At 40.2% G+C, this 26233-nt stretch overlaps 1 protein-coding gene across 1 annotated transcript in view; it reads left to right on the top strand.

Moving 5' to 3' along the window:
- Positions 1-26233, top strand: part of LOC127574074 (aspartyl/asparaginyl beta-hydroxylase-like) — a 180044-nt gene that overhangs the window by 87849 nt on the left and 65962 nt on the right. Inside the window, 9 exon segments of the mRNA XM_052022718.1 lie at positions 511-552; positions 1809-1850; positions 2683-2724; positions 2854-2895; positions 3635-3679; positions 11938-11982; positions 14330-14416; positions 14739-14774; positions 24446-24487. Coding sequence (XP_051878678.1) covers positions 511-552; positions 1809-1850; positions 2683-2724; positions 2854-2895; positions 3635-3679; positions 11938-11982; positions 14330-14416; positions 14739-14774; positions 24446-24487 — 423 coding nt within the window.

The raw sequence follows: 26233 nt of genomic DNA, 5'->3' as shown, positions 1-26233 counted from the left end.
AAGAAGATCAGGCTTCTCATCTTCATAATGCACATGCTTCTGCAATGTTGCAGGAAGTGGGGACAGGTTCTGCATATGCATGACTGATATCAGGTGTGCTTCCAGCCTGTCTCCAAACTACTCCACTGGTGCTGTGTTGTCATGTATTGTGCCCTACATATTATGCTGAAATTTATGTATATTAATACTGTTATTTTGATCAAATTGGCTATGATTATATGCTTGCAACCTGAGGTGGTAAAAGTAGAAACTTTTTGTGTTTTAAAAAGTTCTTGATGAGCAGTTGATATACTGTAATGTCCAAGTCTACAGACCAAAAGCTGGGAAATGGGATTAATCTAATCAACTTTTTTTTTTGACAAAGTGCACAAAATCAAAGCCCAAAAATATTAATTGGTATGGTACTGCCAACAGACCTGGAATTATTCCATATGAAGAGTTTTGTCAAGAGGAGGGAAAAGGAGAAAATTGAAGGAAAAGGTTCATTTTTATTTAATTTGTTTGTTACAGATAATGACCCAGAGCTTGAAGATAAAATGGATGAATTTTATGGTTAGTATTTTGTTCTCCCAAAGTCTCATAGTTGTAAATATACCTTCTAAGCTGTAGGTAAATCTAAACAGCAAACTCTATTAAACTGCTGTAAGCATGCTTTTAGTATGTTCCTTCAGAAAGAAAATAAAATATTGGGTATGAGAAACAAAGGACTGGAGACGCTGGAATCTAGATGAGAAGCACGATGATGCTGGAGGAACTCAGCAGGCCAGGCAGCATCTGTGGAGAAAAGCAGGTGGTCACTGTTTCAGGTCAGGACCCTTCAGGATTGAAGATAAGAAAAGGGGAAGTCCAATATATAGGAGGGAAAAACAGAGCAATGATAGGTGGACAAGAGGGGAGGCGGGGTGGGCACAGGGTGGTGATAGGTAGATGCAGGTAAGAGATGGTGATAGACAGGTGCGGGGGAGGGGGGAGAGCAAATCCATTGGGGGATGGGTTAAAGGTAAGAAGAGGGGGGAAAACGCTAGGAAAGGAAAGAAGAAAAGAAGCATGGTTGGGGGGGGGGGGAGATGGTGGGGTGGTGTCAGTTGGGGAGGGGGGGGGGGGGGTTTACCTAAAGTGGGAAAATTCAATATTCATGCCATTAGGCTGCAAGGTTCCAAGACGGAACTGAGGTGCTGTTCCTCAGGTTTGCGCTTGGAATTCTCCTGGCGGTGGAGGAGGCCAAGGGCTATCATATCAGTGATAGCATGGGAGGGCGAGTTGAAGTAACTGGCAACAGGAAAATGCAGGTCGCGGTTACGGACAGAGCGCAGGTGTTCTGCAAAACAGTCACCTAGTCTGCGTTTGGCCTCACCAATGTAGAGAAGGCCACAGTTGGAGCACCGAATGCAGTAGATGATATTAAGGGAGGTGCAAGTGAATCTGTCTCACCTGAAAGGACTGTTTGGGTCCCTGGATGGAGGTGGTGTTGGGGCAGGTGTTGCACCTATGGCGGGGGCAGTGGAAAGTTCCTGGGTTGGGAGCGGGATGGGTAGGGGTGGGTGGGGAGTAGTGAACAAGGGAGTCACAGAGAGAGTGGTCCCTGCGAGAGGCAGAAAGGAGTGAGGAGGGGAAGATGTGCTTGGTGGTGGGGTCCTGTTGGAGATGGCGGAAGTGGTGGAGAATGATGTGTTGGATACTATTATTGGCCATCTTGTGGTTAGGTGAAATGTGGCAGGTTTAAAAACAAATCTTGATAACTGCAGAAGCTTCTAGACAATACTAATAAAAACATAAATTTTAACTGGTTTTAAATTGTTTTCTACTAGCTGAAGAGATGGAGTATGATCCAGGGACCGATGACATACAAGGTTTGCTTACTTCAATACACAATATACTTAGATTTACCAAGAATTGATAGTACATGAGAAATTGAACAATTTTAAAAACTGGTCATAAACCCTAAATGGTGTACTCCTTATCCTGAAACAGTGTGTTTGATACTAGACTCTCTAGCCGGGGAAATATTTCCCTGCATCTAGCCTGTCAAGACCTTGAGAATTTTGCATACGGCATAGGTTTGCAACCAGGTCAGGTTCCAGGCAAAGGGCTGTACATCCGTTAATCCATCTTTCTGATATTCAGCTTTACCATCATCAATTTAAGTATGGAGACAGAAATTCAGATTTGTTAACTTGGATGAAAGCTATCCCCTCCCACTAAACAATACTTGTTCTGGACTGATCTGGGGCAGCTCTGTTGATTGTAGAAGTAAATTGGCATACAAACTTGCTCCAAAACACGCTGGACCATGAAACAGAACGTGCTTTTCTCCTCATTTTTCCCTAGGAAATTGAAGAAAAAGGGAAACTATCTTTCATGATAGTTTATTCAGTTACCTGTAAGGAATATTGTTAAGTAATGTTTTGTTGTGAACCTGTGTGGCAATGTTTACTGTGTTAAAATTTGATCAGATTTTCTCCCTCTAATTTTAGCTACAAATCTGAACAATAGTTTACAATCTTCTGAAGTGAGTCCATCTGAACAATAGTTTACAATCTTCTGAAGTGAGTCCGTGTTGGTACCTTTCCCTCCACGTAGGGCTGTTGAAAATATGCTCCAGCTTATAGTTTAATGATTGCATAAAAAGATTGTGGTGCCCATGCTACCTGTGATCGTGTTGTCCTGTTACTTTTCTTTCAGAAGCATTACCTGTTCAAAAGAGAGATGAAGATGACTTATCAGGTTTGTATTGAAACTGCCGCCTTATCTTTATTTCTAACATTCTAACATGAAAAAAAAATCTAACAAAACTGCACAACATGAAAAGGGTGAATATTATTAACAAATTCTCAATTTTATTACTTACAACAGCCAATACATCTCAGAACTTGGATGTGGAATCTGAAATCCAAGGTTTGTTTGACTTGGCTGCCTTTAGTTTCGCCCTGTCCTCTTTTATAGTTTCCAGTTTTCCAGAGTTACTTTGCTTGACTGCAGTGGTGTTTGTTTTAAGCTGCTTCACAAAACTTTTCAAAAGGTGTCTTGGAACCTGCGTTGGGGTACAATTCAATGCTTGTTTCTTATCTGTCTCTTGATTATCTTCAGGCAAATTTGACATGGTGAGTATTAGAATTGGTCTTGTTCCTGTCCTACCTAATGTGCATTTTCCTGTAAAACTCATCGGGTAGTTATTGGGTAAAGATGTTGAGCTGACTTTCTCATTTCCTCTTCCATGGTATACCTTCTCCAAGCTGAAACACTTGTTGGCCACTACCTTTTCTCAGCTACTGTCTTGGATATCTGCTAACTCAAAATTGTCTGCATTGTTGAAACATCAAATAGTTGGTGTTAGCAATGGGGACCCAGAAGAAAAGAGATGATGGACTCTAGTGGTGTAAATGTGACCAGTTGCAATACAAATTTCTAGAAGTATAAATTTCAGTTGAATTGATTGAAGCATACATTCCTTTGTATGGTGTGTGGCTCAGTCAACATGGATATTGATTACATTAGTTATATTGATCTGAAATGGTTTGTTTTGATCTGTACACAGCTGCTTGCATTAAAACAAGTTGAGGACATTTTTAATGTAGTTCCTTAGTGCCGTACTTGTCACAGGCATAATAAACTTAATTGTCGTCTTCTCTTCCAGTTGCAGTACCTCTTCCTGAAGCAGTGGAAGAGCCTATGGAGAAAGGTGGGCATCATTTTAGAATGTAACTTTGTGGCTCTGCAATAAGATATTTATAAGTTCTGCTCTACCACCAAACCTAGCTACATGGGGAAAATACCCAGTTCACCTAGCTTGTCCAAATTTAACAAAATAACACAACAACATACTGACGCTCTGGGGAAAGTTGGTAGAATAGATATTTTAACTGAAGTTGAAACATTCAGTGAAATGTTTTTCAAATTAATGGTGCAGCATTTCAGCAAGCAAATAATTTACCAATTGCAAACTAATGCTGACAGTTAAATAAGAATTTTGAATAATTTTTCTAATTTTGGGCAAAGTCCCAAATTTAATGGACTTTGAGGTTATGATGAGAACTTTCTTCTATTTTCCTTTCCCAGAATGTTCTTGCCTTAAAGAAATAGGATTAAAGTAACTTGTATCTTCTTGCAATTATTAATAAAACATAAACTTATAACTAGAAAATGTCTTTTGAAGAATATAAAAGGAAAGAATAGCAAAAGTAAAAATTGGACCCTTTTATGCTGAGGTGGGGAAAAACTGTGGCTGATGAAGCATAATGTTGAGAAATGTGAGGTATTCGCTTCTGTAGAAAGAATAGGAGAGCAGAATATTGGAGTTGGGCTTGTTCTGCTGACCTCAAGGCTGTTGGCTACTTACTCCTGGACCATGCTGTCTCTTCCACTGGGAGGCTACAGTGCAGGGCTGCCTCCAGTGCAAGTGGCCAGTGTGCTCTCAGAATGACCTCAACAGTGAGGCCCAGGCCCCAAGGTCACTGACTATCAAAGCATTTGCAGTTCTAACAGGGCAGAATGCAGATTCTAGGAGCATTTCATTTCAGCTGAGCACATTATAGTTGCCTTACTTCGGTGTTGAATTCAACAATTGCAAAGCAAAAACTGCAAGTACCAGAAATCTAAAATTAAAACAGAAAATGCTGGGAATACTGAACAGGTAAAGCACATGTGATCTGAAAATCTCAGATAATTAGAATCTTGTATCTCTCAATTGCAGCAATTTATTTCTCCCTTCTAGTAATAATTTTCGATTTTATTCATCATTTTTATTTACAACTTCCCAGAAATATCTTCTGTTACTCACTTGCCTTCACCACTCTTTCAGGCAGCTTCATCAACACTTGTGTCATTCAATCTCTCCAGCCCTCCATTCTATCGAGACTTCCCTTTTGTTCTTTCTATCCCTTCCCCTTTTCTCTGCAACTTGTCTCACTTCCAAATTTTGCTAATTCTGATTCAAGATCATTGGCCAGAAATGTTAACTTTGTTTATCTCTTCACTGATTCTGCTTGATTTGCTGAGTATTTTCAGCATGTTCTGTTTCATTTCACACCTCTCCGAAATCTCTTCATTCTCCTTTGTTCCAAAGAAAACCCCAGTAGTCTAACCTCATTGCTGAAATCTCTCATCCCCGCAACCATTCTAGTAATCTTCTCTGTACTTTTTCTAGTATGTTCACATCCTTCCCAGAATATGGTGACCAGCATTGAACGCAAACTCTAGTTGTGGGCAAGCAAGTCTTTTTAAAAAAAAAGCTGTGAAGAGGCAAACGTAACCTTGCTGTCTTTTTATTCTATGCCCCTTTTTTATGAAGCTATACCAATCATACCCACAACATGCCCTGCCACTTTTAAGGATTTTTACATGTATACAGCCAGGTCCCCTGTTAATACACACATTTCAGAATTGTGCTGTTTGGTTATTGCCTCCCTTCATACTTTTTTGCCAAAATGTACCACTTCATGATCTGTCATTTATCTGGCCAATCTGCTAGCCTATTTGTACAGTGTGTTCTTAGCCTCCTGATGGTTTACCACGCCTCTTTTATTATCTGTAAATAGTAATCAATTTTTTTCCTGCCCACCTTTAATTAAAATAATTATTTCATATGAAAACTATTGTAGTAGTCATAGCACTGATCCTCAAGGAATGTCACTATCTACCATCCCAAAGTCTGAGAAGGAACTATCTGCTAACACTCCACTTTCTGTTTCTAAGACCATTTTTTTTCCCCAAGATTTCACTGATCCTTTTATTCCATCAATATCAATTTTGTTAACCAGTCTTTTATGTGGGACTTTTTCAAATGCCTTCTGAAAATCCATATGGATGACATCAACACCCTTCATCATCCTGGTCAGTTTCCGAAACACACAATACAATTTGAACAAGGCTCAAGCTGGTTTTTATAAACTCAAACTTCTTCTAGGATTAGATTACAGCAAAACCTTCTGCAATCTCTGTCTCTACTTACCTCAGCAACTTGGTAGGTATCCTTCCCGATCAAGTGGTTTGCAGGCTGTCCCCAGGTTGAGAATGGCCAACGTATGGACACTCCTACATAAAAACAAGCTCCCAAAATAATAAATTTGAAAGTCCAATGTACATACCTACGTTTGTTCCTATAAACAGCAGAACTAGTTTCTTCTCCACTTTTAGTAATTGTTTTTACCAGTTTTGTGCCTTTTGATGCCAGTTATTATAATACTGTGGAGGTATGGTTACCATATTGAGAGATTTTTGTGTCTTTTCAACTTGTGGATAAAATTGGGTATTTTATTTAAGCAAAGGCAACTTTTCAGCTACCTGAATTTTCACTCCTTCCCCCTTCTTCTGAGGTTTTTGATACTACTCTGTACTTATTGTAAAGACAGTTTTTAAAAGTACTCAAGTGTAGTAGTCATGCCTTTTGTCCCTGTGCTTAGAGCATTTTTTGGTCCCAATTTGATCTCTCCGATCTTTTTGCTATTCACTTACTATTGATATGCCTTTAGACAAACTTTAGATTCCCTTTACTGCTCTTTTGTTCTCCTAATCTTTCTTTGCTTATTTTGATTTCCTTTTCCTCATCTTCTAGCTTACTATGTTCAACCAGCTTCTCCCTTGGACTATTCCTGACATGTTTCATACACCCACTCCCTTGTCCCCTCCCTGTGTTATTTTTTTTGTTTCATCATGTTCTTTATCTCCTCTGTCAAAACTTTTTTACTTGAAGTTAACATCACTCGCACAAAGCAGAAATTCCTCCCCCTTCTGCAACAAATGCCCTGCTCACTAAATCCTTAACTTCTGCATGTTTTGAAGTTGCACTCAATGCAACTAAAATTACACCGGTTACATGTAAGCTACAATTGGCTAAGACAAATAGCTTTTCCTTCAGTAACTGGAATTCTGCCCACCATGTTGTCATAAGCAAACTTAAGAGTAGTTCCTTTTACTCCCTGCTCTAAATAATTAATGAAAATAACCAGTACTGTTAAAATCAGTCATAGTCCTTATGATCAGTCTCATTGAATATACTTGGATTTACAGAGTTTCTCTACTTAATATGGATTCCTCCAACCTGTAGCTGTTCCACAATTTATTTTTTAGGGCTACCTACACAATACTTTTATGAAATGTGTTTGGAAATTAAGGAATAAAGTATCAACAGGATTTTCATTAGTAATTTCTAGAAAAATTTGTGGGAGTGAGATGAGATGTAGGCTTTCTAAAAGTATCCTGCTATTTCATGATAATAGTGTACGTGATCATAAATCACCTTTCCTATAATGTTTCCTATCAGTATACCAACAATTGATGATAAACACGTGCCTGGTATTATTGAGCTTTGATTTCTTCAAAAAATTACTGGCACCACAAGAAGCTTCTGTTCAATCTATGGATATTGAGCTGGATTTCAACAAAATAGGAGCTCTGCCCTATCGTCTTCCTTACTTTCTTTAGCACTGTGGCTTGTATGAACCAGTTTTTGTATTGGACACCTATTGTGCATACTAAGACTGTCATTGTCTTCAGAAGTCCAAACTATTTTGCTATATCTGTTCTGTGCTTGCTCTTCTCTCAAAAGACAATGATCTTTAATTGCATTCTGACTCCTGATATAACCAGGAAAGCCTTGCTGACATCACTGCAATTGTCTACTTTCCTTTCACCTACTGCATTTAAGTATCCCAATCCTATTTTTAATTGCCCTCGACTATTGTTGGTTTCCCACTCACCTGATAATTGAATCTTTCATGTTAGTATTTTTTAAGTTAATTTTTGACACAGTCCATGTTTGCCTGGGTAAGCTTTTAACCTTAATGAAGTGCTTTAAGAGTGGTTATGGTTAGAATTAACTCCTGCCTGAGCAAGGACCTGGATCCGGACCCAGACCCACTGGAATTCGCCTACCTTCACAGGTCTACAGCAGACACAATCTCACTGGCTCTCCACTCTGCTTTGGAGCACCTAGACAACCACAAAACGCATGTCAGGCTGCTGTTTATTGATTACAGCTCGGCATTCGACACCATCATCCCCTTGGTACTGTTGGAACTGGAGATGATATTATCCAGAAGGTTCTTCGGAAGTCAAGAATGAGGTGTAAATCTTGTGATCGCAGCCGTTTTATTAGATGCTCATAACAAAGAAATAGCAGTAAAGAACTGCAAGCAAATAGCACTAACTGTAACTAACCTGCTCTCACTTACTCTAACAAAGAACTAATGGTAACTAACAGTAACTAAACAAAGGACTAACCAACACTAAATGAAGAAAGAACACAAGGTCCTTTATACTGAAAACTAGTTCAAGCTGGATAGCTAAGATATCTTAGTCACATGTACGTTGAAACACAGTGAAATACATCTTTTTGCGTAGTGATTTTGGGGGCAGCTCACAAGTGTCGCCATGCTTCCGGCGCCAATATAGCATGCCTTCAACTTCCTAACCTGTATGTCTTTGGAATGTGGGAGGAAACCGGAGCACCCTGAGGAAACCCACGCAGACACAGGGAGAGCATACAAACTCCTTACAGACAGTGGCCGGATTTCAACCTGGGTCACTGGCGCTGTAAAGCGTTACGCTAACTGCTACAAAGGGAGTCTTCCCTGATGAGAACGGCCTGTGAGAGAACAAGGACAGACTTGATTTATGCTGCCATGACATCTCAGGCTTACGGACAAAGAAACTACAGAAGTACTAAACCAACTATACTACTAATTACTGAAAATCCGCTGACCATTTACAGACAAACAAGTGATTATACAAGCATAAAGAAAAGTTAAACTACAAGAAAAATAACAATTTAGACCCTAATCCAACAGTACTAATTACCAAGCTTCAAAATCTGGCCTTCTGTACTTCCCTCTACAACTGGATCCTCGACTTCCTTATCAGGAGACCACAGTCAGTGCAGATCGGTAATAACATCCCCTCACTGACAATCAATGTAGGTGCGCCTCAAGGATGCATGCTTAGCCCACTGCTCTACTCTCTCTACACTGATGACTGGGTGGCTAAGCACAGCTCAAACGCCATCTATAAATTCGCTGACACCACTGTTGTTGGTAGGATCTCAGATGATGATGAGTGAGGAGTACAGGAGTGAGATCAGCTAGTTGAGTGGTGTTGCACCAACAACCTCGCACTCGATGTCAGCTGGACCAAGGAATTGTGGTCTTCAGGAACGGGAAGTTGGGAGAGAACACACCAGTCCTCATTGAGGGGTCAGCAGTGGAAAGGGTGAGCAGCTTCAACTTCATGAGCGTCAACATCTTGGAGGATCTATCCTCAGCCCAACATGTTGATGCATTCATGAAGAAGGCTCGCCAGTGGCTCTACTTCGTTAGGAGTTTGAAGAAATTCAGTATGTCACCAAAGACTCCCCGAAATTTCAATAGATGTGCAGTGCAGAGCATTCTGACTGGTTGCATCACCGACTGGTATGGAGGCACCAGTGCACAGGATCGCAAAAGGCTGCAGAGGCTCAATCAGTTCCATCATGGGCACAGCCCTCCCCACCATCAAGGACACCTTCAAGAGGTGGTGCCTCAAGAAGGTGGCATGCATCACTAAGGACCTCTTCTCATTACTACCATTGGGGAAGAGGTACAGGAGCCTGAAGACCCACAGTTGACGATTCAGGAACAACATCTTCCCCTCTGCTATCAGATTTATGAACCCATGAACACTACCTCGTTATTACTTTTTTTTTGCACTATTTATTCATTTTTGTAATTTATTTTCTTTGCACTGTACTGCTGCTGCAAAACAACAAATTTCACATATAAGTTGATAATAAATAATCTGATTCTGACCTTGAACCTTTTTTACAAAGATGTGCAGGATTTCTTTATCCAATAGAGATTTAAAAAAGTTTATTTTTCATGCAGCAATAAATGGACAACACTTCTAGTATCTTGTTCAGCACCAAACTGCCATCCTACTCTGGACTGATACTGTTCACACCAGAAGAATCAATATGACTTCCTTCCACCAACAGCAAAGCACTTCAGCTTCAATTGGTGCAGTTTCTTCAAATAGTACCCCATCCTATAAAATAATACGTTTGAAGAAATTACTTCAAGAGTTTCTTGGTCTAGATCATTTTTGCATATGTGCCAGCTCTGTATTCTGGAGTCCAAATAGCATTGATTGACAAACTCAGTATGGATATGCACCTCTTCTGTAGGTGTCCAGTTAATAGTTGGAGGAATTGCAGCAGGTTTTTACTGTAGACTGGAAATCTCATGATAGAACAAAATAATTCTGTAATTAAATTGGATATATACATTTGTTGTTGTCCTCAAGATTTTTCCCCTTCACTTCTCTCTGCTCCTTAATCACATCCCTCAGTATTGGAAATTAACCAAATGAACAATTCTGAAGAGAATTTTTTACTTCAGAAATGTATATTAGCAAAGTCAAAATAGAGATGAAGTGCTTTTTTTTTCTTGTCTTTTTTTTAGTGCTGATTGTCCTCTTGCTTTTTGAGTTGAGAGCGGCAGGGTAACAATTAAAACAGTAAGAGAGCCATACTTTTGCTGGTACTATTTCAGGGCAAATTGCCTTCAGCAAGGTACTCAGCCCCAGTTTCAGCTGGTCTTTCTTTGCTTTCAACTGGGTTACAAGATGGGTAACTTCACAAAGTTGATTGTCAGTTACTTCTGAGGGCCCTCCTTTGGACAAATTGTAATTGGTAATAACTTGACACTCTTTCATACTATTGGTTCACTCTCCTGTTTGAAGCAACCAGCTGTTCATTTTATCATTACTGTTGGGATGAAAGTGAAGTTCTGTGGTTTAATTAAATACAAATTAGTATTTTTAAAAATGTGTTTGGAACTGTTGAACAATTTACTATAATGTGAATTATGAATTGTTGTCTTGTCAGTGGTTTTCAGGCTATACTTCATGGGATTCTCCTGCAGGTATTGACTCCTTCGAGACCTTTGAAAGACATAGTCAACTATTCAAAGAAAAGCAGCACTCTTGAAATACTTTCTGCATTTTATTTTAATATTTGCAATAGAAGTATCTATTAGTAAGTTAGCAATTACAATCCCCTGGAGATTATTGGCAGAGTTCTGTTCCTGTGAACGGTTTGAAATGTCAGAAATGTGACTGTGAACCAAGTTCCCATACAGCAGAAGGTGCCTCCAGCCCTGCAACAGCTGGCAAATCTATACCGCGTACTTCCAAACACCCGTCCATTTGAATGGGCTGTACATAAGTCAGGTGTTTGTAACCTGGGGAGGGCCTATGCACAAATCCACTGATGGCAAATATCTAAAAATTGGCCCCATCTTTTAAGAGCTACCCATTAACATTTTAGTTTGAAAATCCATGTTATACAGTCAGTATATTTATCAGGATGTTAGCTCAGTTAACTTTCTGCTTGCTTAGTACTTATTAAATATAAGCAGGTATCTATGTTGTAGTCAATAGTATGTGTCCTGGTATGTCCACTTTGCCTCTCAAGTCATGTGGTTTAAAAAGTTGAAATTGCAAATGTTGCATCTGTCAGCTTATCAGCAATAATGTTTGGGCGAAAAAGACAACCATTTACTGTGGTCATGGTAAAATTGGAATACTTGAATCAAACTCCATGCTTTTCGTAGCTACTTCTGATTTGAAGTTTTATCTATAATTTTCATTAATCTCATCATTGCTAACTCAAAATTATTGTTTCAGGGCAATGTGTTTAAATCTCACTACATGTGTGATTACTTAAAAAATCTTATGATCTTGATTCCAGAGTTATGAAGCCATATTAGGCCTGTAACTGCTTAAAAAAAAAGATGTGTGGGTGGCTTTCCTTCAGCAGGAGAGGAAACTGTAATTTCTTCTGTTAAAAGTTTGGATGATTGAATTATTTGAAATTTAGATGCTGAAACACCACTTGCTTTGTTGCTTCACAATCATTTGTCAAAATGCCAGTCAATATACTTAGTAACATAACTCCTCACTTCCTCACAGAGGATGATACTCTGGAGGCTACAAAAGAGCATCCAGCTGAAGAAGGTATTAATTTTCATTTCAATTCTAACTGCAACAGTGATTTCTATTGTGTGGCTCTTCTGAATTTTTTCATTATATTTGTTCAATTATTTCTTAACTCTGTATAAAAATTAATGCAGTTGAGTTTTTTAATGTATTTAATTTCTAATTGCAATACCCATGTTTTAATTTTGTGATGTGTTTTTTTTACTAATTTCAACCTGCAACAATAAAGTGGAATTACTAATTTATTCAAGAAATCTAGAGGCAAACGTCAAATTCAGGCTTTTTGTAATTATGATTTCTAAAAATTTGATAGTTTCATATCATAAGCTTCATGGCATTTAACTTTTACAATAAAACATCATTTCAGTTTAATATTAAGCACTTTGCAAAAGATTTCGGTTTTCCATCTACTTCTGCAAGCATAAGTGATTTGCATATCCCAGTGTTATATCATGTATGTACTCAGATATTTGGTTTTAGCTAAATATTCCTCACCATCAATATCCTGGTGCTTACTATTGATCAGAATCTCAACTAGACCAGCCACATAAATACCACGGTTAGAAGAGCAGGTCAGTGTGTATCCTGATCTTTTGGCCTCCCGGCACCTTTTGATACAACCCAGAAGTATGATGGAATACTCTCTAATTGACTGGATGTATGCAGCTCTGACAGCTTTCAAAAAGCTCAACTACCTCCAGAAAAAAGCAGCCCACTTGATTGCCATGCCATCATCACCCTGAACATACTTTCCTTTTATCACTGGTGCACAGTGGCTGCAGTGTGTACCATCTAAAAATTACACTGCTGTTACTTTCATTTGACAAGGTCCCTTGTGGTAGCCTGATCCAGAAGATTAAGATGGATGGGATCCACGGTGATTTGGTGGTTTGGACTCGTAATTGCCTTGCCCATGGAAGACAGAGGGTAGTGTTGGAAGGGTGTTATCAGATATGAACGTTCCATGAACCCATTAACACTACCTTGTTGTTCCTCTTTTGCACTATTTACTTATTTTTGTAACTTGCAGTAATTTTTATGTCTTATGTTTTACACTGTACTGTTGCTGCAAAACAACACATTTCACAACATATGTCAGTGATAATAAACCTGATTCTGGCTGGAGGTTTGTGACCAGTTGTGTTCTGCAGGGATCAGTGCTGGGATCTCTGTTTTTGTGATTATATAAATAAATATCAATGACTTGGATGAAAATGTAGATGAGAGGGTTAGTAAGTTTGCAGATGACACAAAGATTGGTAGATCTGTGGATAGTGAAAAGGTTGTCAAAGGATAGAGCAGAATATAGATCCATTACAGATATGAATGGAGAAATGGCAAATGGAGTTTAATTGGGGTAAGTGTGAGGTATTGCACTTTGGGAGGTCAAATGTAAGGGGAATGTATAGAGTTAATGGCAGGACCCTTAACTGCATTAACAGCAATAAAACGATGAGAGGCTTAGATAAGGTAGATGGTCAGAAGCTTTTTCCTAGGACAGAAATATCAAATACTGAAGGTGAGAAGAAAAAGTTTGAGAGATGTGCAGGACAGGTTTTGTTTTATGACGAGTGGTAGGTATCTGGAACAGGCTACCATATCTGGTGGTGGAAGCTGATATGATAGTGGCATTTAAGAGGCTTTTAGATAGACCTGAATATGCAGGGGAAGGAGGAATATGGATCATGTGCAAGCAGAAGAGATTGTTTAATTTGACATCAGTTTTGGCACAGACATTGTGAGCTGAAGGGCCTGTTCCTGTGCTGTACTGTTCTATGTACTTGGAAGCCACTTCCAAACCTGTGACCACCACCTTCAAGAAGGAAAAAAGCACAATATGTAAGAACATCACCACCTTTTGTTTCCTCTGAGTCACACACCATCCTGACTTGGAAATGTATCATCAGTCTTTCATTGTTGAGTCTATATTCTGGAACTTAACCAGTTGCACTGTGGGAGTACCTTCACCAGAAGGACTGCAGTTCAAGAAGGCAACAGGCCACCAGTTTCTAGACACTAGAGATGGGCTATAAATGCTAGCTTTACAGTGAATCCTAGATCCTGAAAACAAATTTTTTTAAAAATGTTGATATAATCAGATGTAATTACCATAATTTGAGTATATGTGAGAGAGGAAAAAGTGTAGATGTTCCTTTGTGTAGATCTACATTGGACCACTCTGTGGCGCAATACCACTGAGCTATCCTGCTGTTTCTGTACACCACCAGCGTGCATTTCCGCCTTGGTTTAAAGGCCATCATTTAAATGGCAACATTGAGGCAGGATGATTCCAGCTCCAAGATTGAAATCACAGATGCTCTTTAAAATGACTGAATGCTTTCTTTGTATTTTTTTGTCACTGCAGAACATGTGAATTACACAGAAGATTACCCAGAAGTGAGTGAACCCTTGGAGTCTGAACCCTCAGAGTCTGACCATCTGGAAATAACGGGTTAGTCAGAAATCTAATTACAATTTCACCAGCAATTTTTCTAGTAATGTTTTTTCCTAAAGCAACCTTTATACCATGCTCTTTGTTTAAGGTCTAGGTATTGGGAGTCATCTTTGATATGTGTTCTGTTAAACTTGATTTCCCACATTGTAATTCTGCAGAAACCTAATTTAACCACATAAATGTCAGATGCTATCTCATGGATACCACGATCCTGAAATCTGATTTAAAAATCAGTGTTATAACTGATTTTTGTTTTTGTAAGGGTTTATACACTTCATGTTTTATATACATATGTGCTCCTGTATTTATTTTTGCATAGGTGAGCCGCAAGAGGAAGAAGTTATAGCTGAACCAGGTAAGCAATAACTGCTTTCATGTGGTGGGGGAGAGGTGGGGTGGTGGGAGGTGGGGAATAAAGACTTGTATTTATGCAAAGTCTTTCAGTGCCTTGTGTCATCTCACAATACTTCATAGTCAATGAGGAGACACGAGATTCTGCAGATGCTGGAATCTGGAGCAACACACGATGCTGGAGGAACTCAGCAGGTCAGGCAGCATCTATGGAGGGGAATAAACAGTCGACGTTTCATCAGGACTGGAAAGGAAGAGGGCAGAAGCCAGAACAAAAAGGTCGGGGAGGGGGAGGAGCGCATGCAGGCAGGTGATGGGCGAGTCCAGGTGAAGGTGGGGTGGGGGAGAGAAGTAAGAAGCTGAGAGATGATGGGTGGAAAAGGGCTGAAGAGGGAGGAATCTGGTAGGAGAGGGCAGTGGACCATGGAATAAAGGGAAGGAGGTGGAGGAGGGATGGGCAGGTCATGAGGGCGGGGGAAGGGGAAAGAGAAGTGGGCCACAGGCATGAGGGAAGACAAAGGGGAGGGGAAGGGTTTACCCGAAGTTAGAGAAGTCAGTGTTGAGGCTGTTGGGTTGGAGACTACTGAGAAAAAAAATGAGGTGTCGTTCGTCCAACCTGTGTCTGGCCTAAACGTGCAGTAGAGGAGGCTGTGGAAAGACATGTTGGTATGGGAGTGGGATGTGAAATTGAAGCGGATGGCCACTGGGAGATTCTCACTTTTGTGGCAGATGAAATGAAGGCACTTAACGAAGCGGTCACCCAACTTGCATCGGGTCTCACCGTGAGGGGAGGTAAGGGGGAGATATGTCTAGTGCTGGGATCCTGTTAGAGGTGACAAGTTGGGGAGAATGATGTTGGATGCGGAGGCTCATGGGGTGGTAGGTGAGGACAAGGGGAAACCTGTCCCTGTTATGTCGTGGGTGGGGGGGGGGGGGCAGATGGGGTGAGGGCAGACGTGGGAAATGGAGGAGATGCAGACAAGGGCAGCGTTAAAGGTGGTGGAAGGGAAACCCCATTTACTAAGGAAGGACATCTCGCGACAGGAACTGGGAGAAGGGGATGGCATCCTTGCAAGTGACTGGGTGGGAAGGGGTGTAGTCAATGTAACTGTGGCAGTCAGTGGGTTTGTTAAAGATGTCAGTGGTTAATCAGTCTCTGGAGATGGAGACGGAGAGATCCAGAAAGGGGAGAGAGGTGTCGGAGATGAACCATGTAAATTTGAAGGCAGGGGTGGAATTTGGGGGCAAAGTTGATGAAATTGACGAGCTCAGCACGGGTGCAGGAAGCAGCCCCAATGCAGTCATCAATGTAGCGGCAGAAGAGTTGGGGGAGTGTTAACAGTGTAGGTTTGGAACATGCACTGTTCCACATAGCCGACGAAAGGACAGGCAGAGCTGGGGCCCGTGCGAGTGCCTATGGCAATACCTTAAATTTGGAGAAAGTGGGAGGAGCCGACAGAGAAGTTGTTAAAAGTGAGTACCAGTTCAGCCAGATGGAGGAAGGTGGAGGGGAACTGGTTGGATCTGTTGTCCAGAAAGAAGCAGAGAGCCTTAAGGCCTTGAATAATGAAGCAGCCAATGAAGTAGTTTTGCTGTGCCATTGTTGTATAGGACATGGCAACCAACTTGTGCAGGGCAAGTTCCCACAAGTCATTATTTTATACTTTATTTGGCCAGGACATCAGGGAGAGCTCCCCTCCTGTTCTTCAAAATAGTGCTTTGGATCTTTTACATCCACTTCTGAGCTGGATGGCCTCATTTTAATATCCTATCCAAAAGATAGCACAACACTGCCTTAGTAGTTCATTGAAGTGACATCCTGGATTCTTGTACTTAAGAATCCAGGGTGGAAGTGAACTCACTGTCTTTTGACTTGGGCAAGAATACTGCCAACTGAGTCACAAATAGACAATAACCACTTGGTAATAATTAAGAAGTGTTCTTCTAAGTCTGTTGCATTTGTTTTGTTGAAGTATGGTTCAAACAGTAGTTATGTAAACCAAGCTTTGCGCGCACTAATGCCTGGTACTTTGTTAAGGCTTTTGTTCTCTCCAAATCCCATCTTTAATTCCACCAGCAGTTGATGGTTATCCTTTTGGATCAACTGCACATCAATGTGTTTGTAAAGATAATGGTTGCTTAAAGTGGTCTTCAGATATTCCTTTTCTGATAAAGCTAACAGATTGGAAGGATGCAACTGTAACATTATGGTTTAAGAAAAGGGGAAGAGAAAATGATCAAGCAGTTAGTCTGATATCAGCTGTCGGTAAAATGCTGGAATCCATCATTACAAACGTAACCAGGGCACAAAAAAAATTCCAAAATGGTTAGTTAGAAGCAACATGGTTTTGTGGTGGGAAAATCATGTTTGTCAGATCTAATTACTGAAGCTGCATCTGACGGGGTACATATTTAAAAAAAAGATGTTGTGGATCCAGCCATTCAAAGGCATTTGATAAGGTGCAGCATAAAGGGTTGTTGCATAATTAAATAATAGTTCATGGAGTTGAGGGTAAAGCAAGGATGGGAAGAGAATTAGTTAAAGGATAAAACCAGAATAAATTGGTCATGTTTAAATTGGCAGACTCTTACTCGGGGATTGCCACAGGGATTGGTTCTGGACTTTAATAAGCTATTCGCTATTTATGTTAATGGCTTAAATGAAGCGACAGTGTAACATGAAGCGAGCTTGCTGATGACACAAACCCAACTGGGCAAGTGAACTGGGAAGATAATGCAGAAAGTCTGTTTAGAAGGATGAGCAAGTGGGAAAGAAGGTGGAGGATTTAGGAAAGCATTAGGAAAGGTTACTTGATCATTTTGGATGGTGAGTTGACTTGAGAAGTCGCATGGTTTACTTCTGTTTTTATTTATGGTTTTTGTGACATTTAAGTAAGGTCAGCATCTCTACCAAGTGCAGAATATTGGATCTTCTATAGGATGCTAACCAGTGCCAGCAAAATATTCTCTTCTCAAGTAGCTTAATTAACAGATGTATTTGTTTTGATCTTGAATGTTCGATTTTAAAACGATTGTAAGTGTAAACCAGCTTGCTGAGGAAACGTTCTGGAATCAATCTATTCAGTTTTCCTTGAAGTTGCCTGATAAATGTTTTAAGCAAAAGAGAAACACAATCCAGGCAAGCACAGGGTTACTTGACCAGATTGTCTTTCAATGAATCTTTCATGATTTCTTGATTGCATGATTTTTGACAGTCCTTCTGTTGAGGACTGCACTCAGGAAAGTCCTTCATTGTTCAGCAATTAGCTGGTTCCTGTGCAGTATTTTATGGTTATTTTTGACTATAGATGTGCAAATTTCACAGCAGGCAGGCATCCATCCCATTTACATTGTTATAATAATCCCAGAGTTGCTTGGTTTCTCCATAATTCAGTATTGCACACTGTTATCTTAATTTATTATCTTTCAGTCTATTTCAGCATGCTAGGTTTGAATCCTAAACCCTATTGTAAAATTCAACAAAACCATTCTTGTAAATAGAATTCCTTGAGTATGTCAAAACAGCCTCTTCTACATTTTATATCTCATGACGTGTATTTGGGAAACATTCTCCTTATTTTGCTTAACCCAGTATTCCTTCCTTTTATCAATATTCACCCACTTAATTTCTAATGGGTTTCTAGTTTGCTTTCTGTCTACCATGGATTTGAATTAGTTTACGACATTGGAAGAAATGCAATTTTTTTGGTCTTAAGTGTTGTGTGTTAATTGGTCTCCAGTGTAGTTCGGTGGCAGGAGAATCGGGGAAGTCGATGGGCATGAGAGAGACAATGGGTTACAGGGAAATATGTAAGAAATGGGATTGCTCCAAGAGCATAGACTCAATGGGTTGAACAGGCAGCATCTAAGTTATAAGGAAATATAGAAATATGAACAATGGGGCTATCTCTTTCTCGGGCTTGGGTGCCACTTAACAGACCTATTGTTAATAGCTTTAAAATACAGAGATTTGAAGCTTCCGTTTTTAAATCAAATTGACCGCCTTTTAACCCATCAGTCTTTTGTCTACCATTTTAGTATTGTTTTATGGCTTCATTCTTAATCCTACAGTTCTTACAACTTGACATATCCTTTATTGCAGTGCTCCAATTATGCTATGTTAATTCATTACAATATGGTTGTAGGTATTGACCAAAATACGTCCAACTTAAAGTTAACCCTTAATTACATACACGTTATACCTACTATCCTACACATTGAGTTGGCTAGCCGCAGTGCTTTCCAGAAATCTGCAGTGAATATTTGGATTGCACTGGAAGATGGGTGCAGGCACTACTGATCTCCCTCACCATTCTTGACCCACCATTGAATCTAGTGGCCTTCCATACATCCTGAACTGAAGGTGTGGATATACTTCATATTCAGACCCATGATAGTGCATTACCAACCCAAACTATGAAAGTAGACTATTTGATTTTTTAAAATCTTTCTCCTTGGTGACTCTGACCTTGTTATTTAGTGAAAAGTGGAGACTATCTCCTATGTTGCATACTGACAAGAAAGTGCATATTTTGAGACATTCTAACTTGGAAAAATTGATGAGCGAAAAGATTTGAGGTTTTTTTCATGCCTTTCATTTTCTTACATTGTGCTGGGATGTTGCAGTGTCTGGTATCAAAATAACAATTTATATTAATAAACCTCTTCAATGTAGCAAAATTTCTTGTGGCGTTTACTGAGTAATATCAATTAAAGCATTTTTAACATGAGGAGAAGGTAAAGGATAAAAGACCAAAATGATCAAAGGAATAGAAAGGCCAAATGAATGCGTGGCTGAAAAGCTGGGACAAGGATTCAGGTTCTTGGATGATTGTGATCTCTTCTGTGGTAGAGGTGACCTGTACAAGAAGGATGGAGTCAGAGGGGGACCAATACCCTCATGGGGGAATTTGCTTTTTGCCACCAGCGAGGGTTTTAGATTGGCGGGAAACTGGGACTTGAGAGAGCAAAGTCAGTGAGAAGACAGGGATACATGCAGCAGCCAAAGAGTGCAAACCTAGCAATCAGGATAGCCATGTTTACAGTAAAAAGGGCAGATAGGACCACTGCTTCAAGTTGCATCTATTTCAATGCATATAGCTTAACTGGTAAGGCAGACAAACTGAGGGCCTGGATTGTCTCCAGGGACTGGGATATTACGGCCATAACAGAAACATGGCTGAGAGAAGAGCAGGACTGGCAGCTCAATGTTCCAGGATACTGATGCTTTGGGTGTGACAGAGGAACAGATAAGAGTGGAAAGGGTGTGGCCTTTTTGATAAGGGAGGACATAACAGCAGTGCTTCGAGTGGATATTCTTGAAGGATCTTCTAACGAGGCTGTTAAAGTAGAACTTAGAAATAAGAAGGGGATGGTCGTCTTGGTAGGTCTGTATTATAGAACCCCCCCCCATTAGTTAGCAGGAACTTGAACAGATGTGTCAAGAAATTGCATGTAGTGGTGAGAATAGTAGGGTAGTGCTGGTAGGAGATATTGATTTTCCCAATATCGACATGGCCACCCAGAGTGCAAAGGGCCTGGATGGGGTGGAATTTGTGCTCTGTGTCCAACGCACTTTCCTCACGTGATATATAGAGGAACCTACTCAGGAAGGAGCAATACTGGACTTCCTCTTGGGGATTGAGGCAGGCCAAGTAACTGAAGTGGCAGTTGGGGAGCACCTTGGGTCCAGTGACCACAATTCTATTAGTTTTAAAATAGTTGTGGAAGAAGATAGAACAGGTCCACAGGTTAATGTCCTGAAGTGGAGCAAAGCCAACTTTGAGGGCATTAGGCAAGATCTAGCTGGGGTTGACTTGGTGACTATATTTAAAGGCAAAAGAACAGTTGGCAAGTGAGAGGCTTTTAAAAAGAGTCATATCAAGAGTCCAGGGGCAGCATTTTACTGTTAGGGTGAAGGGTATACGTACCAAGTTCAGGGAACCAGGGCTGACGAGAGATAGCGAGGCTCTGGTCAGGAAAAAGAAGGAAGCGTACGTCGGGTTTAGGCAGCTGGGTACGAATGAATCCATCGAATATAATAAGTTTAAGACCAGGCTTAAGGGGGACATCAGGAGGGCAAAAAGAAAGTATGAGATGGATATGGCAGGAAGGATTAAAGATAATCCCAAGAGGTTCTTCAGTTATATTAACAGTAAAAGGGTAACTAGGGAGAGACTAGGTCCTCTTAAAGGCCATCAGGGTTGCCTATGTGTGGAGCCACAGGAGATGGTTGAGATTTTTAATGTCTATTTCTGTGTTTACTAAGGAGAATATCATGGATGCCTAGGAAATGAGGGTAACAAGTAGTGAGGTCTTGCACTATATGGTTATTATGGGGAAGGAGGTATTTGCAGCCTTGAAGCACATTAAGGTGGGCAAATCCCCAGGGCCTGACCAAGTGCATCCCTGGACCTTATGGGAGGCCAGGGAAGAAATCGGAGGCCCTTGCAGAGATACTTGCTTCGTTGTTAGCCACTGGTGAAGTTCCAGAAGACTGCAGGGTGGCTAATGTTGTTCCATTGTTCAAGAAGGGTAGCAAGAACAGGCCAGGGAACTACAGGCCAGTGAGTGACTTCAGTTGTAGGGAAGTTACTGGAGGGAATTCTGAGGGATAAGATGCAGCATCACTTTGATAGTCAAGGCCTGATCAAGAACAGTCAGCATGGTTTTGTGTGTGGGAGGTCGTGTCTGACAAATATTTTGGAGTTTTTCGAAGGGGTAACTAAAGGGATAGATGAAGGTTGGGTAGGGTAGTGCATATTGTCTATATGGACTTTGGCAGGCTGATCTGGAAAGTTAGGTCGCATGGGATTCAGGGAGAGCTAGCGAGGTGGTTTCAGAATTGGCTCAATGGCAGGAAGTAGAGGGTGATGGTTGAAGGTCGATTCTCCAACTAGAGGCTTATGACGAGTGAGGCGCCCCAGGGGTTGGTGTTGGGACCTCTGTTATTCATTATGCATGTAAATACTTTGGATATGAATGCACACGGCACAATTAGCAAGTTTGCTGATGATACTAAATTAGGGGGTCTTGTTGATAGTGAAGCAGGTTACAATGAATTGCAAAGCTATCTTGATCATTTGGGGAGATGGACTGAGGAATGGCATTTTGGACATTCAAACCAGGGTAGGACTTGTACAGTGAATGGCAGGGCACTGATGAGTGTTGTGGAACAGAGGGACCTGGGAATACAAGTGCACAGATAGCTGAAAGTGGCCATGCAAATAGGGTGATGAAGAAGGCATTTAGCTTGCTGGCCTTCATCAATCAGGGCATTGAGTTTAGGAGTAGGAATATCTATGTTGCAGTTATACAAGTCGCTGGTGAGGCTGCATGTGGAGTATTGTGTACAGTTTTGGTCACCCTATTATAGGAAAGACATTGTGAGGCTGGAGAGGGTGCACAAGAAATTTGAGGATGCTGCCTGGACTAGAGGGCCTGAGTTATAGGGAGAGGTTGGCCAGGCTGGATCTTTATTCCCCTATGAGGGGTGACCTCATAGAAGTTTATAAAATCATGAGGGGTATAGATAGGGTGGACGGTCTTAGTCTTTTCCTCAGGGTTTGGGAGTCCTGATGCAAGATAAGAGGGGAGAGATTTAAAAGAGACATAAGAGGTAACTTCTTTACACAGAGGGTAGTGAAAACTTGGAATGAGCTACCAGAGGAAGTAGTTGAGGTGGGTACAATTGTGACATTTAAGAGGCATTTGGATAGGTGCTTGGGGGGGTATGGGCTGAATGCAGGCAACTGGGACTAGCAGAGAGGATGCTGTGGTCGGCATGGACCATTTGGGCCAAAGGGCCTGTTTCTGTGCTGTATTACTCTAAAAGGTTGATCAGAGAATGGTTTTAAGGTGCAAATTAAAAGGCCAGAGGGAGAGACAGACTTGGAGAAGGAATTTCAAAACACATTGGAAGCATGGCTGCCAATAGTGAAGAGGTTATTGTGGACTGGGGGCACATTCACTGGCTTCCTAGGCACCATTCCCAGTATCGAAGGAAAGTTCAGAATGGGTGATTGCTCTGTTCTGCAAAAGAAGGAAAAATATAGCACCCCTGTTTAAAAAAAGGAGGAAGAGAGAAAACGGGTAGTTGTACACCAGATAGCCTGGTTCAGTAAAAAGGGAAATTGTTACAATCTATTATTAAGGAAGCAGTGACAGGATACTTGGAAAATAATGTTGAATTTGCCAAATTTATTACTGGTTTATGAAAGGGAAATCATGTTTGATAAACCTGGTGGAATTCTTTGAGTTTGTAGCTAGCATTATAGGCAAGGGCAACCAATGAAAAGGAAAATTTTCAAGAAGACAACCTGCCATCTATGGTAACATAAAAAGTTAAAGATGATATCAAACCTTTTTTTTAAAAAAAACACAATTTTGCAGGATGGCATGTCAGAAGATTGGGAAGACTTTTTTTGATGGCAAAGAATGACTAAAGAAAGGAAAAAAAATAGGAAAGCTTGCTAGAAATATAAAAACAGAGTTTCTATAGATAATTAAAAGGAGAAGTTTTAACAAGGGGACTGTTGGTTCAATAGAAAGTGACTTTAAGGAATTGATGGAAAGAAGGAGATAGCAGATGAATTAAACATTTGTTTTGCATGAGCCTTCCCTGTAGAAGAGACAAGTAACATCCCAGAAGTAGCTTTAATTCAAGAATCTAATTTAAGAACCTTCAATAGTGTAGAAGGTTGTTGTAGGTTACAATGAGATTTTGACACAATGCAGAGTTGAGTGGAGAAGTGGCAAATGGAGTTCAGTCCGGAAGAGTGTGAAGTGATACATTTTGAAAGCACAGACTTGAAGGCAGAATACAAGGTTAATGGCAAGATTCTTAGCAGTGTGGAGCAAGAGGGATCTTGGGGTCTAAGTCCATCGGTCCTACAAAATTGCCACGCAAATAGATAAGGGCGTTTAAGAAGGCGTATGGTGTGCTGGCCTTAGGGGTATTGAGTTCAAGAGCCACGTGGTAATGTTGCAGCTCTATAGAACTCTGGTCAGACCACACTTGGAGTATTGTGTTCAGTTCTGGTCGCCTCATTATAGGAAGGATGTGGAAGCTTTAGAGAGGGTGCAGAGGAGATTTACCAGGATGCTGCCTGGATTAGAGAACATGTCCTATGAGAAAAGATTGAGTGATCTAGGGCTTTTCTCTGGAGCGATGTAGGATGAGAGGCGACTTGACAGAGGTGTATAAGATTGAGGGTCATAGAGTGGACAGCCAGCACCTTTTCCCCAGGGTGGCAATGGCCTAAACCAGAGGGCATCAGTTTAAGGTCAGAGGAGGAAAGTTTAGGGGAGATGTCAGAAGTAGGTTTTTTTTTACATAGAGGGTGGTGGGTGCCTAGAGCACACTGCCGGGGGTGGTGGTAGTGGCTGATACAATAGGGGAATTTAAAACACCCTTATGCACATGGATGTTAGAAAAATTGAAGGTTACGGGCTGTGTAGGAGGGAAGGGTTAAATTGATCAAGGAGTGAGTGTTTATATAGGTTGGCACAACATCGTGGGCCGAAGGACCTGTACTGTGCTGTACTGTTCTGTGTTCTATGAACTGAACCAGGAGAAGAGCATTATGTTTTAAAATATGAACCGACAAAGTAATTGACTTATATATTTAAATTCTTTATTTTAACTTTCCATTTTTCTTATTTGCTTTCCAACAGAGATTTCACCATCCAAAGATAAGCTAAAGGAAATGTCATCAGGTATCTTGCACTTTCCGTATCTTGCACTTTCCGTATCATCTGTAGCGCAAAAAAAAATTACATAGTTTTACAGAGAATAAATTATGGTCCCTCAAACTTGAGGATTTGGGATAGTGAATAATATTTTGTTTAAGCTCATCTTGTGCTTAACTTTGCTCTAAGCAAAATGTTTTTTTGAATTGTTCCCCTGTTTTTATCATCTGGGCTACATTAATTTTTCTTTTCACTTCATTGTGCCACATTTCCAATCTTTGAGTAAAACCAACAAAAAGTTAGTTTGTTAATTAACATCAATGCTTTGTGGATGGTTGCAATGTTTAATTATCCTTTAATGTCAGAGACATTCTTAAAAAGTGAAGCAAATCATTGAGATAGAAAATTAAAAATAAGTTTTAAAATAAAAACAGTTGGAAATAGTTTAAGAACATTGAAATTTCCTGCTCTGCAAGCCTAGAATCGCCATTAAAATAAATGGGGTCTCTGATCCTATACCAGATCTGACTGATGCAGAATCTAAGGGATGATGCAGCATGATACTGGGCAATCTTAGCACATCCTGCCAGTAGACTATATCTGACAGTAGAACTTGGACTTGCAGCACATGCTCACGAGATTTGGGTTCAAAAAAAATTAAATACCTGCAATTTGCTTCAGAACTATTGCCCACAGTCAGTAAGATTTTGCCCAAATTTTTGAATCAATGAATAATATAGAAATTAAAGATGCACAGAAAGCTATTAATAAATGCACAGTAACTAACATTTGATGAAATAATGCCATTTTACCAATTCACGTGACCCATGTATCACACTTGCCTGAAAATCAAAAAAAAAATGAACATGCTGGAAATCTGAAATAAGAGCAGAAAGTGCTGGAAACACAGCTAATCATGCAGCACCTTTGAAGAGAAATAGAGGCTACGTTTAAGACCCTGTATCAGAACTGGAAAAGAGAAAACAAGTTAGTTTCAAATTGCAGAGAAGGTGCGGGAGGGACGTGTGGAACAAAAAGAATATCTGAGTGAGGCTGGGCTGCATGGTGATAAGCTGTTGATTATCATTGTCCTATCCATCCCTTGCCCACCCTTTCTGCAACTTGAAACTACCTGATTTTTTTTTCCTTTCCCAGTTTTGAGGGTTCTTTGACTTGAAATATTAGTTCTGTTTTCCTTTCCACTAATGCTTAGTTATCTAAAACAGTACAGAGACTGGCAGTTGCACTTTATTTTGGGTTACTGTAATTGTAACTTTTGTTGAAGCTAATGGTTGATGTCTGCCAACATTTACTAGGTTATTATGAATTACCATAAGAAAATAAAATATTGAGGATTTGGATAATACCTTTTCATTCTGAATTGTGCTTTATGATAGTTGACAATATAATGTTCTGAGTTGGTGTTGAAATCCTTGTGACCATTTCTGTGTATCCTTGTGGTTGTTCTGAGATTGTGATTTTTAAAATTGACAGTTATAATTCCAACAGATTTAACACTATCAACATTCAGTATTCATTTATGGCCATTTAGTACTTCTAGACTTGTAGTTGATGATTCTGTAGCTTTTCTTTGTTTTTGATATGTGCAGTTTTGTTCTACCACTCAAGCCATCAGCATGTCACGCTGTCTGGAAAATTTGATGTTTGTAAGCTTTACAAACACCAGAAACACCATGTAAACTTTGAGCAAAAGATTTTAGTTCATTGTATTTACATAATGTAGGCACGTAGATAATGTGCCAGATTAAAAAT

This window comes from Pristis pectinata, chromosome 9, assembly GCF_009764475.1.
Source record: "Pristis pectinata isolate sPriPec2 chromosome 9, sPriPec2.1.pri, whole genome shotgun sequence".
NCBI classification, from domain to species: domain Eukaryota; kingdom Metazoa; phylum Chordata; class Chondrichthyes; order Rhinopristiformes; family Pristidae; genus Pristis; species Pristis pectinata.
This window is presented reverse-complemented; position numbering and strand designations above follow the sequence as displayed.